Source organism: Sceloporus occidentalis, unplaced genomic scaffold (genome assembly GCF_023333645.1).
Source record: "Sceloporus occidentalis isolate IW3139 unplaced genomic scaffold, rSceOcc1.0.p SCAF_9, whole genome shotgun sequence".
In the NCBI taxonomy this organism is placed as follows: Eukaryota; Metazoa; Chordata; class Lepidosauria; order Squamata; family Phrynosomatidae; genus Sceloporus; species Sceloporus occidentalis.
Window position 1 is genome coordinate 6,943,704 of NW_028316989.1, and position 16,740 is coordinate 6,960,443.

At 40.4% G+C, this 16,740-nt stretch overlaps 1 protein-coding gene across 1 annotated transcript; it reads left to right on the plus strand.

Moving 5' to 3' along the window:
• Positions 1 to 1,589: 1,589 nt before the first annotated feature.
• On the plus strand, positions 1,590 to 10,819 carry LOC149306812 (aspartate aminotransferase, cytoplasmic-like). Its single transcript, XM_089537422.1, has 9 exons — positions 1,590 to 1,701; positions 3,171 to 3,355; positions 4,011 to 4,134; positions 4,937 to 5,049; positions 6,028 to 6,120; positions 6,978 to 7,128; positions 7,668 to 7,833; positions 9,344 to 9,486; positions 10,424 to 10,819. The coding sequence occupies exons 1-9, from the start codon at positions 1,590 to 1,592 to the stop codon at positions 10,645 to 10,647; spliced, it is 1,311 nt and encodes a 436-aa protein (XP_089393548.1). The 3' UTR covers positions 10,648 to 10,819.
• The last annotated feature ends 5,921 nt before the right edge of the window (positions 10,820 to 16,740 follow it).

The window sequence follows — 16,740 nt, forward strand, 5'->3', positions numbered from 1 at the left end:
CACAGTTACCATGTACAATATATATTTTTTGTAATTGATTGATGCTTGAACAACATATTGTTTTAGCTATTTTAAGTTACTTTGGGTCCCATATTGGGGGGGGGGGGGGGGAGTGGGAGATAAATGGGATGCAATGTGGCTTTTTCGCATTTTTTATTGCACATTTTTAATTTGCTTTTGTTAACAGTTTAATCTGTTTCAATGTTGACCTTTTGTAGCCTTTTAATCAGACTGTTTTTCATTTGTATTGTTTAATTGTTCTTATTTAATAAACTCAAGTTCCAGTTTTGGGTGAAAGATGGGGTATAGAAGAAGAGGATGATGATGATGATGATGATGATGATGATGATGATGATGATCATCATCATCATCATCATCAATGACAACAACAATATAGCTTTAAAAATAGGCTATTTAAAGAGGTGGTGAGGATGGTAATCATCTTCCAATGCAGATATTCAGTTTCTGCCTGCTGTTTGTTTTAACTCTAGAGCCAATCCTTGGGTTTTGTCCCCTTAGGAAGAAGCAACTAAACAACGATGATGTCTGGTTTCCAATGATGATGTCTGGTTTCCAATGATGATGTCCGGTTTCCTTGTCATAGCAAGGATCGTGCTGAGAAGATCTGCCAAAGGAACGATTTCAGAGCATTCCATATGCTGCGAGTGGATTATATTACGCAAGCTTGATTAAAGATTTGTTACCGAAAATGTTGGTGCTCTCTTCTGGTCTGTCATATATTCTAGATTATTACCAAGGTGGAGGAAGGGGGAGCATTCACAAATATATTTCAGAATGCATAAATCTGGATGTAACACGGTGATATTAATGACAAGCTCAGTACTTATGAAAATGGGCACCCTTCCATGTTTCAAGGTAAGAGTAAAATGTCTATCTCCACATGACAGTCTTTAGTTATCCTTTTTCATTACAAGCTGTCAGAATGGCTATATCCATGCTTGAGGGCATATTGAGTTCTCATGCAGTGAATCTAACATCAGAGAACATACTGAGTACTAGATTAGTTGGAATTAAGAATAGAGTTGCTGGTTATTCTTGCCAAATGACTTCTCAGGACTTTGGCATAGATTGGGTCCCTTTTGCCTCCCAAACTCTTTTTGGACTCATTTACATCAAGAAACTTAACAGATACTGTGTGGTAGGGTTGCCAGAGTGAAAACTGGAGACAACCCCTGTCCCTGTAATGGTTGTGTAAAAAAGGGAAATTCAGAAGGTGTTGCTTGTTATTCAACTAGGTTTAATCTGTCATGAATATTCTGCTCCTCTTATTCATTAGTTGTCATGTTGGGTGAGTGGGTGGGAATTCTCTTATCTGCTCTCTTAATGAAACATATTTTCTTAATGTGTAAGAAAATATTTTCCCAGTACTTCTGTCTGATAGCCTCCAACAACGGCCTTCCTTCAGAATGTTGGAATACAAATATATACTGTAACCCAGGAGATTGTTGTCTTAAGAATCTTGGGGGGTTGAAGTATTGGTATGATTCTTGGGATGTTCCACATAAGCATCAGATCACCATTCCTTGTGCTGAAATTCCTTGTGAAAACTTCCTTGGCTGGGATAGATAATGGCGACACTTTCAGTTTTCCTTGATGTTCCCTTAGTCACAGAAACAGACGTTGCCTTAGATGTGTACCGAGCGGATCCTTCACGTAAAAAAGTGTGCCTTGGCCATGCAGGTAAGTCAGTCTGTCTTCAAATAAAACTGGTTCCTGGTGAGGTGGTTTGTATCACTTGGCAGGGTTGGGAGTAGAGAAAGTTGCATGATTTACCTCCAGCGGTGTTCATCCATCAACAGGGACCTGGAGAAAGGGAGATACTTCATGGACACATCCTTCTTATTTCCTCTTTTGGAGGTGTGTGAATTTAGTGGGTTCATGGACTGAGGTCACCTTAAAAATAACTTAAATAATCTAGTGCCAAGAACATACGCTATAACTTCTCAGAATATAAGAGACAAATACCTTCAGGATGTGGAGGCCTAGTGATGATCGCAAAGTCAGCAAGTCAGCAGTTCAAGACTCAAGCCCCGTGTGACAGAGTGACCTGCTGTCACTAGTCCCACCTTGTGCCAACCTAGCAGTTTGAAAGCATGAAGAAGTGCAAGTAGATAAATAGGTACCACTTGGGTGGGAAGGTAACAGCGTTATGTTCAGTCATGCTGACCACATGATCACAGAGTCGGCTCTGAAAACTCTGGATCTTCAGCTTAGTAACCAAGGTGAGCATCATCCCCTACAGTCAAACGTGACTTGACAATCTTGTCAAAGGGGAAACCTTTACTTTTTACCTTTTGCTAGGAGCTTACATGCTACGTCTAAGTTTGTTAACAGGTTACTGTAAGACATGATAATTAGTAGGTCATTCCAAATGTCAGTTTCGAGGAGGGATTTGAAGGAAATCAGGTAAGTGGTGTCATGCAGATATTCTGGACAGCAGTTCCAAACCAGAAGGCCAGAACAGATAGAGCCTTTAAAGGGAGCAAGTGGTCTTAGGCACATGATATCTTGTTGTCTCTGTTAAAGATAAGATTGACCTATCCCACCACAAATTTCACCTGTAAAAGTGAAATCATGCAGTGCAGATGCAGCAAGACATAATGACCTGCACTGCAATAACAGTTAATGTTTATTCATTGCTTAAAGCATTAGTCTTTTAGGAATTTTCAAGGGAAGGGGGGGTATTTTCTCATTAAAAAAAAGAATTTTAAAAGTACTGTAACATACAAATAACAGATGTGTTACAGCGAAAAATGGTGTTAACATGTACCAAAATAACACACAATAGACAACTTTTTGAAAGCAAGGAAGCAGATTACATGCTTGAAGTGAGAGAGTTCAAGAAGAGACAATGGAAGACTAGAAAGACAATTGTGGTAATCTAAGCAAGAAATGACAAGGCTCTATATTCAAATATTTGCCAACATGGCCAAGAAGGACATTTCTGGAGTCTTGTAAAGAGCAGCCAAAGGCCAAGTACCTTGGCACTCCGAAGGTCCAGAAATTCATTTCATGCTAAAATTCAATGTTTTCCTTGTTGGACATCATATTAAATGTTATCATGGCAAAAAAGGATGCAGCCAAAACTAAAGAGTGTCCTTATTTATGTTCTTGAAGTCTTCTCAGGTCATCTCTGTTCCACTTCCTAGGCTGCCAGACAGATCAAGGAGATGAACCCTGGATCCCACCCGTTGTGCAGCGAGTTCTGCTTCAGATCTCCCAGGACCCAACCCTGGACCACGAATACCTCCCTCGGCTTGGCATGGAGGCATTCAGAAGGGCTGCCATGGAATTACTGATTGGCAAGGAGAACCATGCTCTCTTAGACAACAGGGTACTGGCAATATTACTTAAGCTATCTAGAAGAAAGACAGTGTAGTATAATGGCTAGAATGTTAGATTTGGATACTGGAAAAAGTAGGTTCTAGACCCCACAGATTTATGAAATTCATTGAGCGACTGTGGACCAGTCACACTCTCTCAGCTTCTCCTAGTTGCTGTGAAGATAAGCAGAGGGCTAGCCATGCAGGCTGCCTTGAGGTCATTGGTGAAAAGGGAGGATATAATATAACTTTTAAACAAATACATTGGATCAAAGTTCTTTATATGCTCTAGACAGACCTTCCAACTGTCTTGATGAATTCTCTGATGTCCCACTTTTTCATCTGCTTTTAAAATGTGCCAGTTTCTCTCTCCTCTCCCCGTTTTCCCCATTGGCTCCTGCTTACTTCAGTTGCTACAAAGTGGATTCAAAGTGCAAAACCAGGACAGTTGGAGGGTATGTAAAAGTTTGCTTCCTCATGTCACTCTGTTAATTTGGCTTAAAAATATATTTTTGAGTTCTCCTCAAATGTCAAAGCTACTTTTTTAGACTGGCAGTGGGCAAATGAGGACCCCACCCTATATGCTCTCCCCCAAGTCTTTTTCCATTTGTGCCTGATATATGTACAAAAATTTGATTTCTCTCTCTTTCCCCTCCTCTTAAATAGGCAGGTGCTGTTCAAACAGTAGGTGAGACAGGTGCTTTGTGGATTGGAGCTGACTTTCTGCGCCGCTGGTACAAACCCAACCATTCTGCTCAAGCAACTGTCTATATCGCTGTATCACAACTAGGTAGATAAGTTTTTCCATTGTGTTTGGCCTAGATCTACAAGGTAAAACTGCAAGCCATGGGCAATGTTGCTAGCTTCAGATAAAACTTGCCTCATGCATTGAAAGAACACATGCCTGCCCTCCAACATTTTGCAGATAAAAACAAATGCTTTTTTCCCCTGTATTGCATTTTGTTCATTCTGTTTTTATTAGCGTTCATTTAATTCATTTATTCTATTGTTATTTTTTTCCTATTCCTATTTCTGTCCTATTTCTGTACCTGGAAGCTCATGGGGTTTCTTTTTTTAAAAAAAATATCTTTACATAAGGAGTTGGGATTATTTTGGTTTTTACACTTGTTTAAGTGTTTTTGGCGGAGGGAATTGTGGGCACTTCTTTATTTTTTAACCACCAGAGGTGTTTATTTTCTGTAATGTTCTCATTTCACCTTGATTTGGAAACATCCCTTTAGCTAAGCTTTATATCTTATTATCCAAACAGGAAAATATGTTGTCTTTCTCCACATCTGAATATGTTTGTGTGTATTTGAAAAACGTGTTGTGCACAACTGTGGTCGGCACTTAATGCTGCTGCCACCACCGCTGTTATTGTTGTTGTGTTCCTTCAAGTCATTTCCAACTTATAGTGACTCTAAGATGAACTTATGGAGTATTCTTGTCAAGATTTATCCAGAGGAGGGGTGCCATTGCTTTCCTCTGAGGCTGAGAGCATGTGACTTGCTGAAAGTCATCACATAATCAGGACCTGGGCTGATCTTGAACTCCAACCCTAGTGACACCCAATTATCTTCTTATTTTTTAAGGCTATCTTGGCTGTATATTCCAAGTTGCTGGCTTTACAGACATCCGTACGTATCATTACTGGGATCCTGTGAACCTGACTGTTGACACAGAAGGGTTGTTAGAAGAACTTCAGGTACAGTTATAAGAGTATGAGAAACCCAGTATTGTGCTTGGTGGGTTCGTAGGAAATTCAGGTACAAATCTCTGCTCAGCCTTTCAGCCTAATCTACTTCATAGGGGTGTTGTGAGGTTAAAATGTTACTTCATACTCTTTGGAGGAAGCATGGCATGCTCAAGTAATTTCTTAAATAGGAGGTGGAACTTTTCAAAGGTGGGAGATAATTCCCCTTCCCACCAACCCAGTTCTTGTACCCTACAGCTGCATCATGAGATTTCAGTAAAAAGGCAAAAGCCACAATTCGTGCTAAAATAAAGTTAGCTTTACAAGGATCCTGCCACCTCGAGTTCGTTGCCGAACGCATTTGCTGTTCCCTTCCAAAAAATGTGCCCTACACTTTGGGGGCAGGTCTTGCATGCTACTCGAAGTGAATGGCACCAATAAGTCAGTCACTAAAAATATGCAAGTCTCAAGTCACGTCTAGTCAGTGTATCATTTTTGCCAAGTCCAAGTCAAGTAATTGAAGCAACTTGAATCTGACTTAAGGCCAAATCAACTGACTCAAGTCTACATTATTATTATTATTATTATTATTATTATTATTATTAACCTTTATTTATAAAGCGCTGTAAATTTACACAGCGCTGTATACACTATTTTAGTTAGACAAACAATAGTTGGCAATTTGTTACCAGGAGCTCTTGTTCTTTCTGTTTGGGTTTACCCCCAACATTGTCTGAAAATCTACCCACTTTTGCAGGTTTTTTCCAGCTTAAATTCAGTTTCTGCACAGGATCCATCCCATGTGATAAACTCCTTACTGTTGGAAATCTACCAAATGTGAAGGCTTTCTTAGAAATGACAACTAACAGCTCCTGATGGACTATTAATTTCTCTTGCTCAGTATTATTTCCAGACTCCCATCCCATCTCAGCGGCTTCTAATGTCCTTCATTATTATCAGATGGTGAATGTCGTGTTGCTTTGCTTGTAGAATGCACCAGAAGGCTCTATTGTTTCACTCCATGCACCTGAAGAAATGGGTCTGACACCCGAGGAGTGGGAAAAGGTTGCAGCAATGATGGAAGTAAGTCTAGGAAAATAGGTAACACAGTCAGAGAGACCTTTTGCCCCAGACATAAGAATGATTCATTCTGAAGTATATAGGAGGGGACAGATCCCTGAGCACAGTTTTGTTCAACATTTTTATAAATGACTTGGATGTAGGAAAAGAGGGCATGCTCAAAATTTGCAGATGACACCAAATTGGGAGAAGTAGCTTTTTCATATGAGTTCAAAATAACGTTAACAACGTATTCAATAGGTGTGAAGCTAGCACAATGAAGTTATGATGAGGACCTATTATGAGGGGTTCTGATTCTGGTTGTCACAACTTTGCTCGTTGGTGGGAAGGAGGGAAATGTCATCTTCTTTGTGCCCCGATCACCAGATGAATGGAGCTCCTTCAGCTAATCTGGTGGCTGCCTGGTAAAGAACTGTAGGTTTGGGAGGGCATTCATGATTGTGGCAATAGCACTATGTAGTATTCATGAATACAGATCAGTTACAGATCCATAGCTCAAGGTTACACATCTGCAACTGCAATACTGAATTCCAGCCAAAGCTATTTAAACCCTCTTACCATGTTTGGATTTGAAAATGAATCTTTTCCAAAGTTTAGATGATCATGACATTTTGCCTTCTCTGGTACTTTGTGGCTTGGCTTATTCATGTAAGTCATCCTGGTGTGGAACAAGGACAGCATGCTGTGCCCTTCTTCCACTTGTGTTTATCTGCTTATGGGTACCAGAATAATACTTAGATATATGGCTGCTTTTAGACGAACCTATAGAGTTAGATTTACTGACAGCAAAAAGTCAGGCAAATTCACACCAATATATCTTTCTCTTCCCCTCTCCATCCCCAATGACTTTGTTTTCCTAGCAAAAGCAACTCTTCCCATTTTTTAATATTGAAGCTCAGGGACTGGCTTCAGGAAACCTGGACAGAGATGCCTGGGCACTACGACACTTTGTGGATAAAGGCTTCGAACTTCTATGTGCCCAATCTTTTTCCAGAATATTTGGTTTATATGGTAAGGTTTTATATTGTCATTTGGTCATATTTTGTGTAACTTAAATAGATCCGAGCAATGGCGATCCTATCTTGGGGTCTGTTTGGCAAGACTTACTCAGAGAGGATTTGCCCTTGCCTTCCTCTGACGCTCAGAGAGTGTGACTTATCCAATGTCACCCAGTAGGTTTCCATGGCTTAATGGGGGATCCAAGGCCTGGGCTCCCAAAATCCTAGTCCAGCACTCCAACCACTACACTATACTGGTTCTCTGCCAAGTTACCCACAGGGAAATGTGGACTTCAAGGGAAAGCAGACTCTCATCCCCTGAACTAATATGCTTTCTTCATGAGATACCCATGGGAATTCTTCTGTTGTTAACTGGCACTATCTACAGATTGTGAGTCAAGCTAGCATTCTGAATTGATTCAAGTCAGGGACCAGGATTATAATAGGAATGGGTTTTGAGGGGAAGGGTTTGCTGTAGAGCAATATGACTGATTCAGATGCAAATGGCATCACATGCACCACTCAGTATGTTCTTTTTCCTACTTCATGCAGAGGAGCATGTAGGGAACCTCATTGTGGTCACAAAAGACAATGAGACACTGATCAGAATCCAATCCCAGGTGGCCAAGCAGATCGGCATGATATGGTTTTGCCCATCCAGTTTGGGAGGACGGGTCATTGCAATGGTGCTGACCAGCCCAGCTCTGCTATATGAGTGGTAAGGACAGCAAGTAATGTTGTGGCCTGAGACTAAGAGCTTTATCACATGAGCAAAGAACGCAAAAGCACAGTGGGAGAGTAACAGCTTTGTTCATGAGTCTCTCCGTGCCATCATAGCATTTGCGTTCTCTTCCTGAGAGAATGTAAAAGTTTGTCTCTTGTCACACTGGAAAAATCTATTTGACAAAAGGGATGCTTTATGACTGCCTCCCTTTGGAAGAGGAATGGAAGTGCTACAAGAGCATGGGGAAAGGCACAGAGAAAGCTGCTACTTTCCTGTTCCATTTTGGCTTACTTTTCTAATGTGATAAGGTTCTTAATTTGTCGAGAGAGTGATGCTTTGCATCCTAGCATCTTCAGAACATTTCAGTGCATCCATGATACTGAAGAATCTCAAGAGTTGTTTGTGGAACGGCATCCCATTTGCTCCAAGTGGAATATGACAAGAGAGAAGAGAAGAGGAAGCCAGGCAAAGGTGTTGCTCAAATACATGTTCTGCTGTCATTATGACTGTAATTTAAGTAACGCATGACCAGGGAATTTTGAAAGCACCTTGTAATCTATTATGCAGGTTATTACTATTATTAGTGTTACTATTGATGTTACTAGTCTTACTACCAGAAGTACTATCATGATTATTTTTATTATTAATTTAGCGAGGCTGCCAAATCTAATAAGTATGTAGAGAAAGTTTTACATATGATGGACACAACTAATTTAATATGATTTAGGTCAATACACACACACACACACACACATAGTGGGTCCTTAGCATCTGCTAGAGTTTGGTTCCAGGAGTCCCCATGGATGCTAAAATCTGTCAGTGTTCAAGTCCTATTAAATACAATAGTGTAGTAAAATGGTATTCCTTAAATAAAATGGCAAAATGGAGGTTTGCTCTTTGGAATTTGTGTGTGTGTGTGTGTGTGTGTGTGTGTGTGTATTAGTATTTTCAACCTGTGAATGGTGGAATCCGTGGATGAGGAATTTGTTAATACTTAGGGCTGACTGTATATGTGATTTGTAGCAAATACACACAGACATACAAGGTAGAGAAGATGGCATCTATAAGGTGACATAGAGGTAGGGTCATGAGTTACAAGAACCACAAGCATTATTTAACAACATTTTTATGTAAAGCTCAAAAATATCCAACAAACCTCTCCAACTAGAGTGTCCTCTAAATGAGCTAGACTGCGATTCCCATTATCCGCAATCAGCATGGTCATACTGGCTGAGAAGGATGGAAGATGTTGTGTGCCCTGTATGGAAGGCACCTTGTTAAAGAAGTATAAGTAAAAAAGTATAATTCTATTTCATTTCCAATAAGGCTTCACAACAGCATGTACTGGCAACAAGACATGTCTCCAAGATTTGCTATAGTCATTTAACCCCTGTAACAGTAGAGAGAACCTATGATCCAAGGAGGTACAAAGGAATTAGAATTAAATTGGTGAGATGTGCCAGAAAAATAACATGTCTTATCTTTATAATTCCTTTGTCCTTAGGAAACAGAGTCTCCAGGCATTAGTAAAAAGGATCATGCTGATTAGAGAGAAATTGAAAGAGAAGCTGCGTATCTTGGGAACACCAGGTTCTTGGGAGCATCTTACGACCCAGTCAGGAGTGAACAGCTTCATTGGACTCCTCCGTAAGTATCCAATGCGTATATCCATTCCCTAAGCTGCACTGGATAGATTTGTATTTGGGTTGTGTCATTCTTAAGCACCCAGGGTCAAAGCCTGCCATCTATGTGAATTCTTTCGATCTCTGCAGTGCTGTTGCAAACTACCTTCTGAGTGCATAGTAAGGCTTTAATGGGACTGCTTCACCATGGATTTAATATTTCCTCTCTTTTTCCTGGTAGTATCCCTAATTTAACCACTCATCTAAAATACTCTTCTGAATTATCCTTAAGAGAAGGGAATCAGATGACGGCATGTACTGGGGAGACAGTAATCTCGGCCTTTGCTTGATTTGTATAATTTCCAAGCTATCTTCTACTTGACTCTGAAAGAACATGAGGGCATTTCTTGGAATGCAAGATGGCAAGATAGGTCTCTTTGTCAGTTGGGAGAATGGAGTAGTTCTTTGTAATACATACTATTTAAGTGTGGGGGTTTTGGTAGTGTTTTGTTAGTTTGTTTATCTAATGTATTATATTTCGTTGTATTGTAGGGCGAGTATGTAGAGAGATCTTGTAGCACCTTTGAGACTAATTGAAATAAATGAAATAAGATTTATTATGGTCAATGACCCACATAAAACAATACAATACAGTACAATATTATACAATGTCCAATAGAAAAAAATGAAAGAAAGAAGTTGGCAGCATGAGCTTTCATAGATTTAAATCTATTTCCTCATACTGATTCTACAGACTAACACAGCTATATCTTTGAAGTATTGTTAGCTTGTTTGTTTTGTTTATATCTAATAAAGATGTTTAAAAAAAACATTTCCCCCCAGAAATGTCTTCCAAATGAGCAGATTAACATCTGCAGCATTAACTCAAAGAACTTTAAAGCGAACAGTGCTAAAGTCCATTTCAATTGCTAAAACAATTCATTTTTTCTCTCCTCCTCCAGCTTCGCAAGTGGAGTTCCTCGCAAAGCACAAACACATTTATCTCCTTCCAAATGGGCAGATTAACATCTGCAGCATTAACTCGAAGAACCTGAACTATGTCGCTCAGAGCATCCATGAAGCATTTGTGTCCAGCAATGGTCAGGACAGCACAGACAGCGATGACACGATCATCCAGCCAGTTCCGCGGATCAAGTGGCAGTCTGAAATTGTTTTAAATAAGTGAAATTAAAGTGGTTTAAAGGGGAAAAAACAAACAACCTGTGTGAAACCATGCCAGTTTACTTGTTTTGCCCCAAACCACAACAGAGCTTGGAGTGTTGTTTTTGAACTACCTTTCTCAGAATGATCAAATGGTTGGGAAGATTCTAGGAATCCAAGCCATTGAAATCCACAAACACTTGGACAACTTCAACAGGAAAGAAGAAATCCTCACAGTAAATAAAGTTTGTGAAGTCGAAGGCTTTCATGGCTGGCATCCATATCCCTGCCTTCGCAGGTCACACAGTATATATATATATGCCCAACTCCTTTCCAGGCAAGCATTCTCTGAAGATGCCAGCCACAGATGCTGGCAAAACGTCAGGAATAAACCCTTCTAGAACATGGCCACATAGCCCCCAAAACCCACAAAAAATGATGGATGCCAGCCACGAAAGCCTTTGACTTCTTTCCAGGGAGTTCCCAGCATTACCAAAGACTTTTCATTGCCACTCCTCAGGTCACTTTAAATTTACCCACGACTTTCCAAAATGAAATGTATCTGTAGAGTACTAGTCTTGTGTGCTTGGAAGCAGTAAAGTTGGCTATTGCCATTAACATAGCTATTGTTTCCAGGAGACAGATTCAAACAGAGACCAAGCAAAGGAAAGAGGGATGTCAGCCCTCAAACAAAATGATCTTATTGTTTAACTGGTGTAATATTCCTAAAACACTTTAGTATTTTAAAATAATAATTTCAATGGAAATTGATGAGATCAGTTTCTGAATTATTGCTGAATGTAAGACATGATCTTCTATGGGATGAGGAAGGAAAAGGACACAAGGAAGGAGAGAGGGAGAGTATAGTTCAAGAAAAAGACAGGACACAATCTGTGAATAAGCAGGTACAATAAAAACAAAAAGAATTGGAAACGCTCAAGACTCCTAGAGATGTATTTTCCATTCTGAAGGGAAAGCACACCTTATTGTGGCATTTTATCTAATGCCACAATGCATTGATATGAAAAGATTGAATGGAATTCCATAGCACCTTTTAGACTGAGAAAGAAACATTTCTACTTTAACTTTTTGAGTCCACAAAACCTAGAAGCATCCTTCCAGTCAGTTCATGTTTCTTCAGGAGGACCTGGTGCAGTTCACACAAGGTCCAGGGCTGTGTATAAAGTTATTCTCGGTCCCTCCAAAGTTCCTGGTTGCCCTGATCTAAATGATGGCGATCGCTGAAGCAGCTCCCTCTTGCCTGCAACACTCTTTAATCAGATTATCAGCCATCTGCAGATCATGTTGCTTTTCTATTGCTTTGCTAAGAGCAGTGACTCACTCATTTCACTAAATGTAAAACAAGCATATCCATTTTCATGAGACTAATACCGACGGGTCTGCCATGGCCCCTATTATCCTGCTGTGATGAAAATGCCACAATACTCTGGATGAGGTCTTCTTTATTTAATTTTCCACAACACAATTTACAGGTAATAAAGAACTCAGGACTTGAATTTGCTTTCCCACAGACACAATGTTGAGTTTCTTAATAGGTTTTCTTACTGTTGCATTTTTCTGCAGAAAAATGAGCTTTGGAGCCATTGCATGTATTTATTTAAGTCCTGGGCTGCCTGTTGTTGTTGTTGTTGTTGTTATTGTTGTTGTTGTTGTGTGCCTTCAAGTTGTTTCCAGTTTATGGTGACCCTAAGGTGAACATATTGTGAGGTTCTCTTGGCAAGTTTCTTCAGAGAGGGTTTACCATTGACATCCCCTGAGGCTAAGAGAGTGTGACTTGCCCAAGCTCACCCAATAGGTTTACACAGTCAAGCCAGCATTCGAACCCTGGTCTCTAGAATCATAGGCCAGTGTTCAAACTGCTACACACACTGGATCTCACCTACCTATCATTAGTATCTACTTTTTAATACTTTTTTATGAATGAGAGCCCTTCAAGACACCCTATTATTAGCAATCCTGCTAATGTCTTGCGAATCAAGAGTCAAAGGCCTGATACAGACAGGCCAAAATAAAGCTGCTTCAAGTCACTTTGCTAGTATGCTGTTTAAATGATACATGCATCCTAAGAGTCCAGAAGCCGCACAAAAGCCATGCTCCAGTCCTAAAGACTGGAGTACAGCTTTGGTGCAGCTTCCAGACATCATTGAAACACTATAACTCCAAAGTGACCTGAAGCAGCTTTATTTTGGCCTGTCTGTATAGGGCCATAGGTTCCTTGGCTGGGTATATCCGCCTATAATGTGGTCCTCCTCATTTCCTACAACCTTCCATTTTTAATTAAACTACAGCTCTCTGAATTCTCCCCAGGTAGCATGGCCAGATACAGGATTGCCTAAAAAGTTGCAAACTTGCACCAGGAGGGGATAAAACAGCTTTGAAAGGATTTACTGATAGAACCAGAACACAACCCCGGTCTCCTGTTGCTGCGCCTGTGTTGCTGTTGTTTTTAAAATGACATTTTGAAAGCAAGAGCTTATGAAACTAACTTAAGACTGATTGAAAAACAAGCTAATAACTGGGTGTTATCCCACTGAGTGAGGATTACCATGTAATGCAAAAATCAAAAAGAAAAGAAATGCAAAGAGGATTAATAAGCAAACTGGACAAATGTGCACGACGCTCTCGTAATAACAGAATAATCAGTAAGAGGGTACAACAGAGAGCAGCAAAGCCCACACAACTGTTTTCCAAATATGTATATAATTTGATAGATATTTCAAAAGGCTGCTCTATTACCAGTGGAAAATAAGAGCTTTGTGTGGGCTCTTTAACAATATATATACTATGGCAGCATGTGAGCCTATTTAGCTGGTGGACATATTGTTCAGGGTTGTAACTAATTTGCCCAACTATCTACTTTGAAGAGATTCTGAGAAATGGCAAAACATATTTTCCTTTGGCATGTCCTTTTGCTCCTTTCATGCTTTACTGTTGTTCATTCTACCATCTTCGACTTATTGGTACCTTATGAATGAGAGACCCCCACCACACTGTTATTAACAGCCCTGCTAAGGTCTTGCAAACTCTGGCTTTCTTGACTGAGTCTATCCAGGGGGAGGGGGTTCTGGAGACCATTGCAATGCATTCTTTCCATGTCCCAGGGATTGCTCCTGCTGCACAGAGAACCCTGGTGAATGAAGTCGAGAAATATTATCCCAACCCTAACTCTAGCCAAAGTGGTGCAGTAGTTTGAGCAGTGGACTTATGATAAGCGGATAAGGGTTTGTTTCCCCACTTGAGCATAAACACCTACTTCTCAGCTTTAAAGGATGGCAGTGGCAAACATCCTCTGAAGAAACTTGCCAAGAAACCCCTACAATAGGGTCGCTGCAAGTCAAAAATGAGATATACAACAAAAATGAACCATGTCTCTGTGATACACAGTAGGTCAACACCTTCACCCAAGATTTTCATTCACTGACCTGGCATTCACCAGCAGGATTTTCAACTGAGGATAGAGGGGTGGGAGTGGCGTTGCTAAGGCTATCCAGATTGTTTGAGTTAGAACATCCTAAAAATATGATCTAGCTATTAAAATATGCAACACAGAAACATTGTCCCAACTTTGTTGTATACAATCTTCCCATCACCTTATTTACAGCCGTGGAGTCAGGCTTTATCCTCTCTTGCTTGGATGACATCCATTAAAAGGGCACAAATTTGTTCTGCCACCTCGCACTGGTTTAGGGAAATTAATCACACAGTACAAATTGAGAGTCATTATCGCCCCCAGCAGCAGTCTGGCATGAAATCATTAGCGCTTCTGGCTGCCTCTTCCTGGCTGTAGCCTTCTGCCAAAACAAAAGAGATACCAGGACTTCTGGAGGTTAAACTCTCTGTTACAGTAACAGTTGCTTTTCACCAAGATTGTCTTTTCCAAGTCTTGGAAAAGTTACTTTTTGCTGACAAGGGCTTTGGGTTGTTGTAGTTCAAAAATGTAATTTTCCCTTTGCTGTTGCTGTTAACTTCCCTTGAGTCAATCTTGACCCGTGGTGACCCTGTGGATGGGACATCTCCAAGACCCCTGTGTCTTCCACTGCTTTGCTTAGTTCCTGCAAACTCATACCTGTAGGCTCCTTAATAGAGTCCATCCATCTAGCATGCAGCCTTCCTCTCTTTCTGTTTCTCTCCACCTTTTCTAACATCATTGTCTTTTCTAATGAGTCCTTCCTTCTCATTATGTGTCCAAAGTATGACAGTCTCAGTTTTGTCATCTTGGCTACCAGAGAGATTTCTGGCTTGATCTGCTCAAGGACCCACTTGTTTGTCTTTTTGGCCATCCATGGGATCCTCAGCACTCTTTTCCAGCCCCACATCTCAAATGTATTGATTTTTTTCCTTTCTTGTTTCTTAACCATCCAGCTCTCACATCCATAGATGGCAATAGGAAATACGATCCCTTATATGATTCTAACTTTTGTGCCCAGTTGTATATCTTTGTGTTTTAGGATCTGGACCTCATTCTAGAAAGCAAGAGGATGCTAGTTTTTTGCCAGTGCTTCAGACAGGTTTGACAGTGCTTCAGCAAAGCTCCCACGTAACCATGCAACTATCTTCCCTTGGGTTTTCATACAGCCTTTAATCCCTGGCTGTTTTGACTCTGGTTTTTGATGCGTGTTGAGTCCAAGCCGCAGTGATGCCACTTTGGCAGAGGATACTATGCCATAGCCATGGCAACAGCATACTAATTAACAGAAGATGCTCATCACCATGGAAACCACCAAACCAGTAAACCCAGTAAATGTGAAATTAAAGGCATTTTTACACTCTTTTGATTTAATTGTTCATTTTTTCAGAGCACAAATATTTGTATGTAGATTTTTTGTAAAATCCTGTTTTAAAAAATATTTTTAAAAGAAAGAGAGAAGATTGGTCATCTCCAGGCCCAAATTATGGTGCTGATGGGCAAGATCAGGAGGTCCGCAGGGGACCTCCTGATCTTTGTAGACAGGGGACATTGGATTTCACATTCAAGATGGACAGAATCAATCAAGGAAACCATAACCCTGAATCTGCAAGATCTGACCAGGTCTGTTGACGATAGAGTGACTTAGAGTTCTCTCATTCATAGCATCACCAAGCGTCAAAGTCAACTTGACAGCAGCTAACAACAGCAACAGTGAAGACTGGGTGCCAACAGCCAAAAACAAATCTGTCCCTTCTGCACACTGCTTCCAACCCTCATTCAGGACAGCTTGTCTAAACATTACCTAATCAGATTTGTGTGTGTGTTGTAGCACCTGTTGGGAACAAAACAGATGCTTATGTTTTTCTCACAAGACTTTAGGGACATGAATATTTGGTTCTTTGTTATAAACAGCCCTGTGATTCTCTGAGATGAACAGCACTATATAATTCTACAGTTTTAATTGTTGCATTGTTCTGAAGAACTTGGAGACAAGGTGGGGGTGGTATGGCAAATGGAATAATATCAAAATGTGTCACCAATTAAATTTTTTAAAAGAAACAAACCTTGGGGCCTCTCCTCTCTCCTCCAACTGACTCTCACCCCACTCACATCACTTCTTCCACTGAGCTCCAGTGTTTTAAAAGGACACAGGTGAATGCCACAGCCCATTTCTGCCAAAAGGCAGGTATCTGGGGAACAGTCACCTAGTTCAGCCTGCACTCCCCTAATGATGCCCTATTATCATATATTGTATGGTCCTTTCATGTTTCTTCGCCATCTGCTTTGAAGGTCTCTCTTTCATAGGGTTGCCATGAGTCAAAGTTGTTTTGGTGGCAATTAAAAAGAACTTGCATCACACCTGGAAGCACCTCTGGTCTTTTCATTTCAGCATTATGGCTATTCCCATTCCCTACGTTTTCTTCATTCCAGAAGATATTTTAGGGCAGGAATTATTTTGCTGCTGCTTTTATTACATACTTGGTAGTCAGGAATCTTAGCCAATCGAGTGCAAAGAATCCAGAAAGCTACCTTTAGATCTAGATCTACTTTCTCTCCATCCCTGGTTTAGAATGCTCTAAGGACAGCAGAGAAAGAAAGAGCAACCAGCAGAGGGTACTAGTGAGTGGACAGCTATCCTGAAACTGAATTTATGAAACGTACACACTAGGAACATTATACCTTAGGACT

Excerpts from the sequence above, each read along its gene's own strand:
- LOC149306812 (XM_089537422.1), top strand. The coding sequence starts at position 1,590 with ATGGCGACACTTTCAGTTTTCCTTGATGTTCCCTTAGTCACAGAAACA. Across the intron at positions 4,135-4,936 it reads TATCGCTGTATCACAACTAG|GCTATCTTGGCTGTATATTC; the intron begins GTAGATAAGTTT and ends TTATTTTTTAAG. Across the intron at positions 7,834-9,343 it reads CCAGCTCTGCTATATGAGTG|GAAACAGAGTCTCCAGGCAT; the intron begins GTAAGGACAGCA and ends CTTTGTCCTTAG.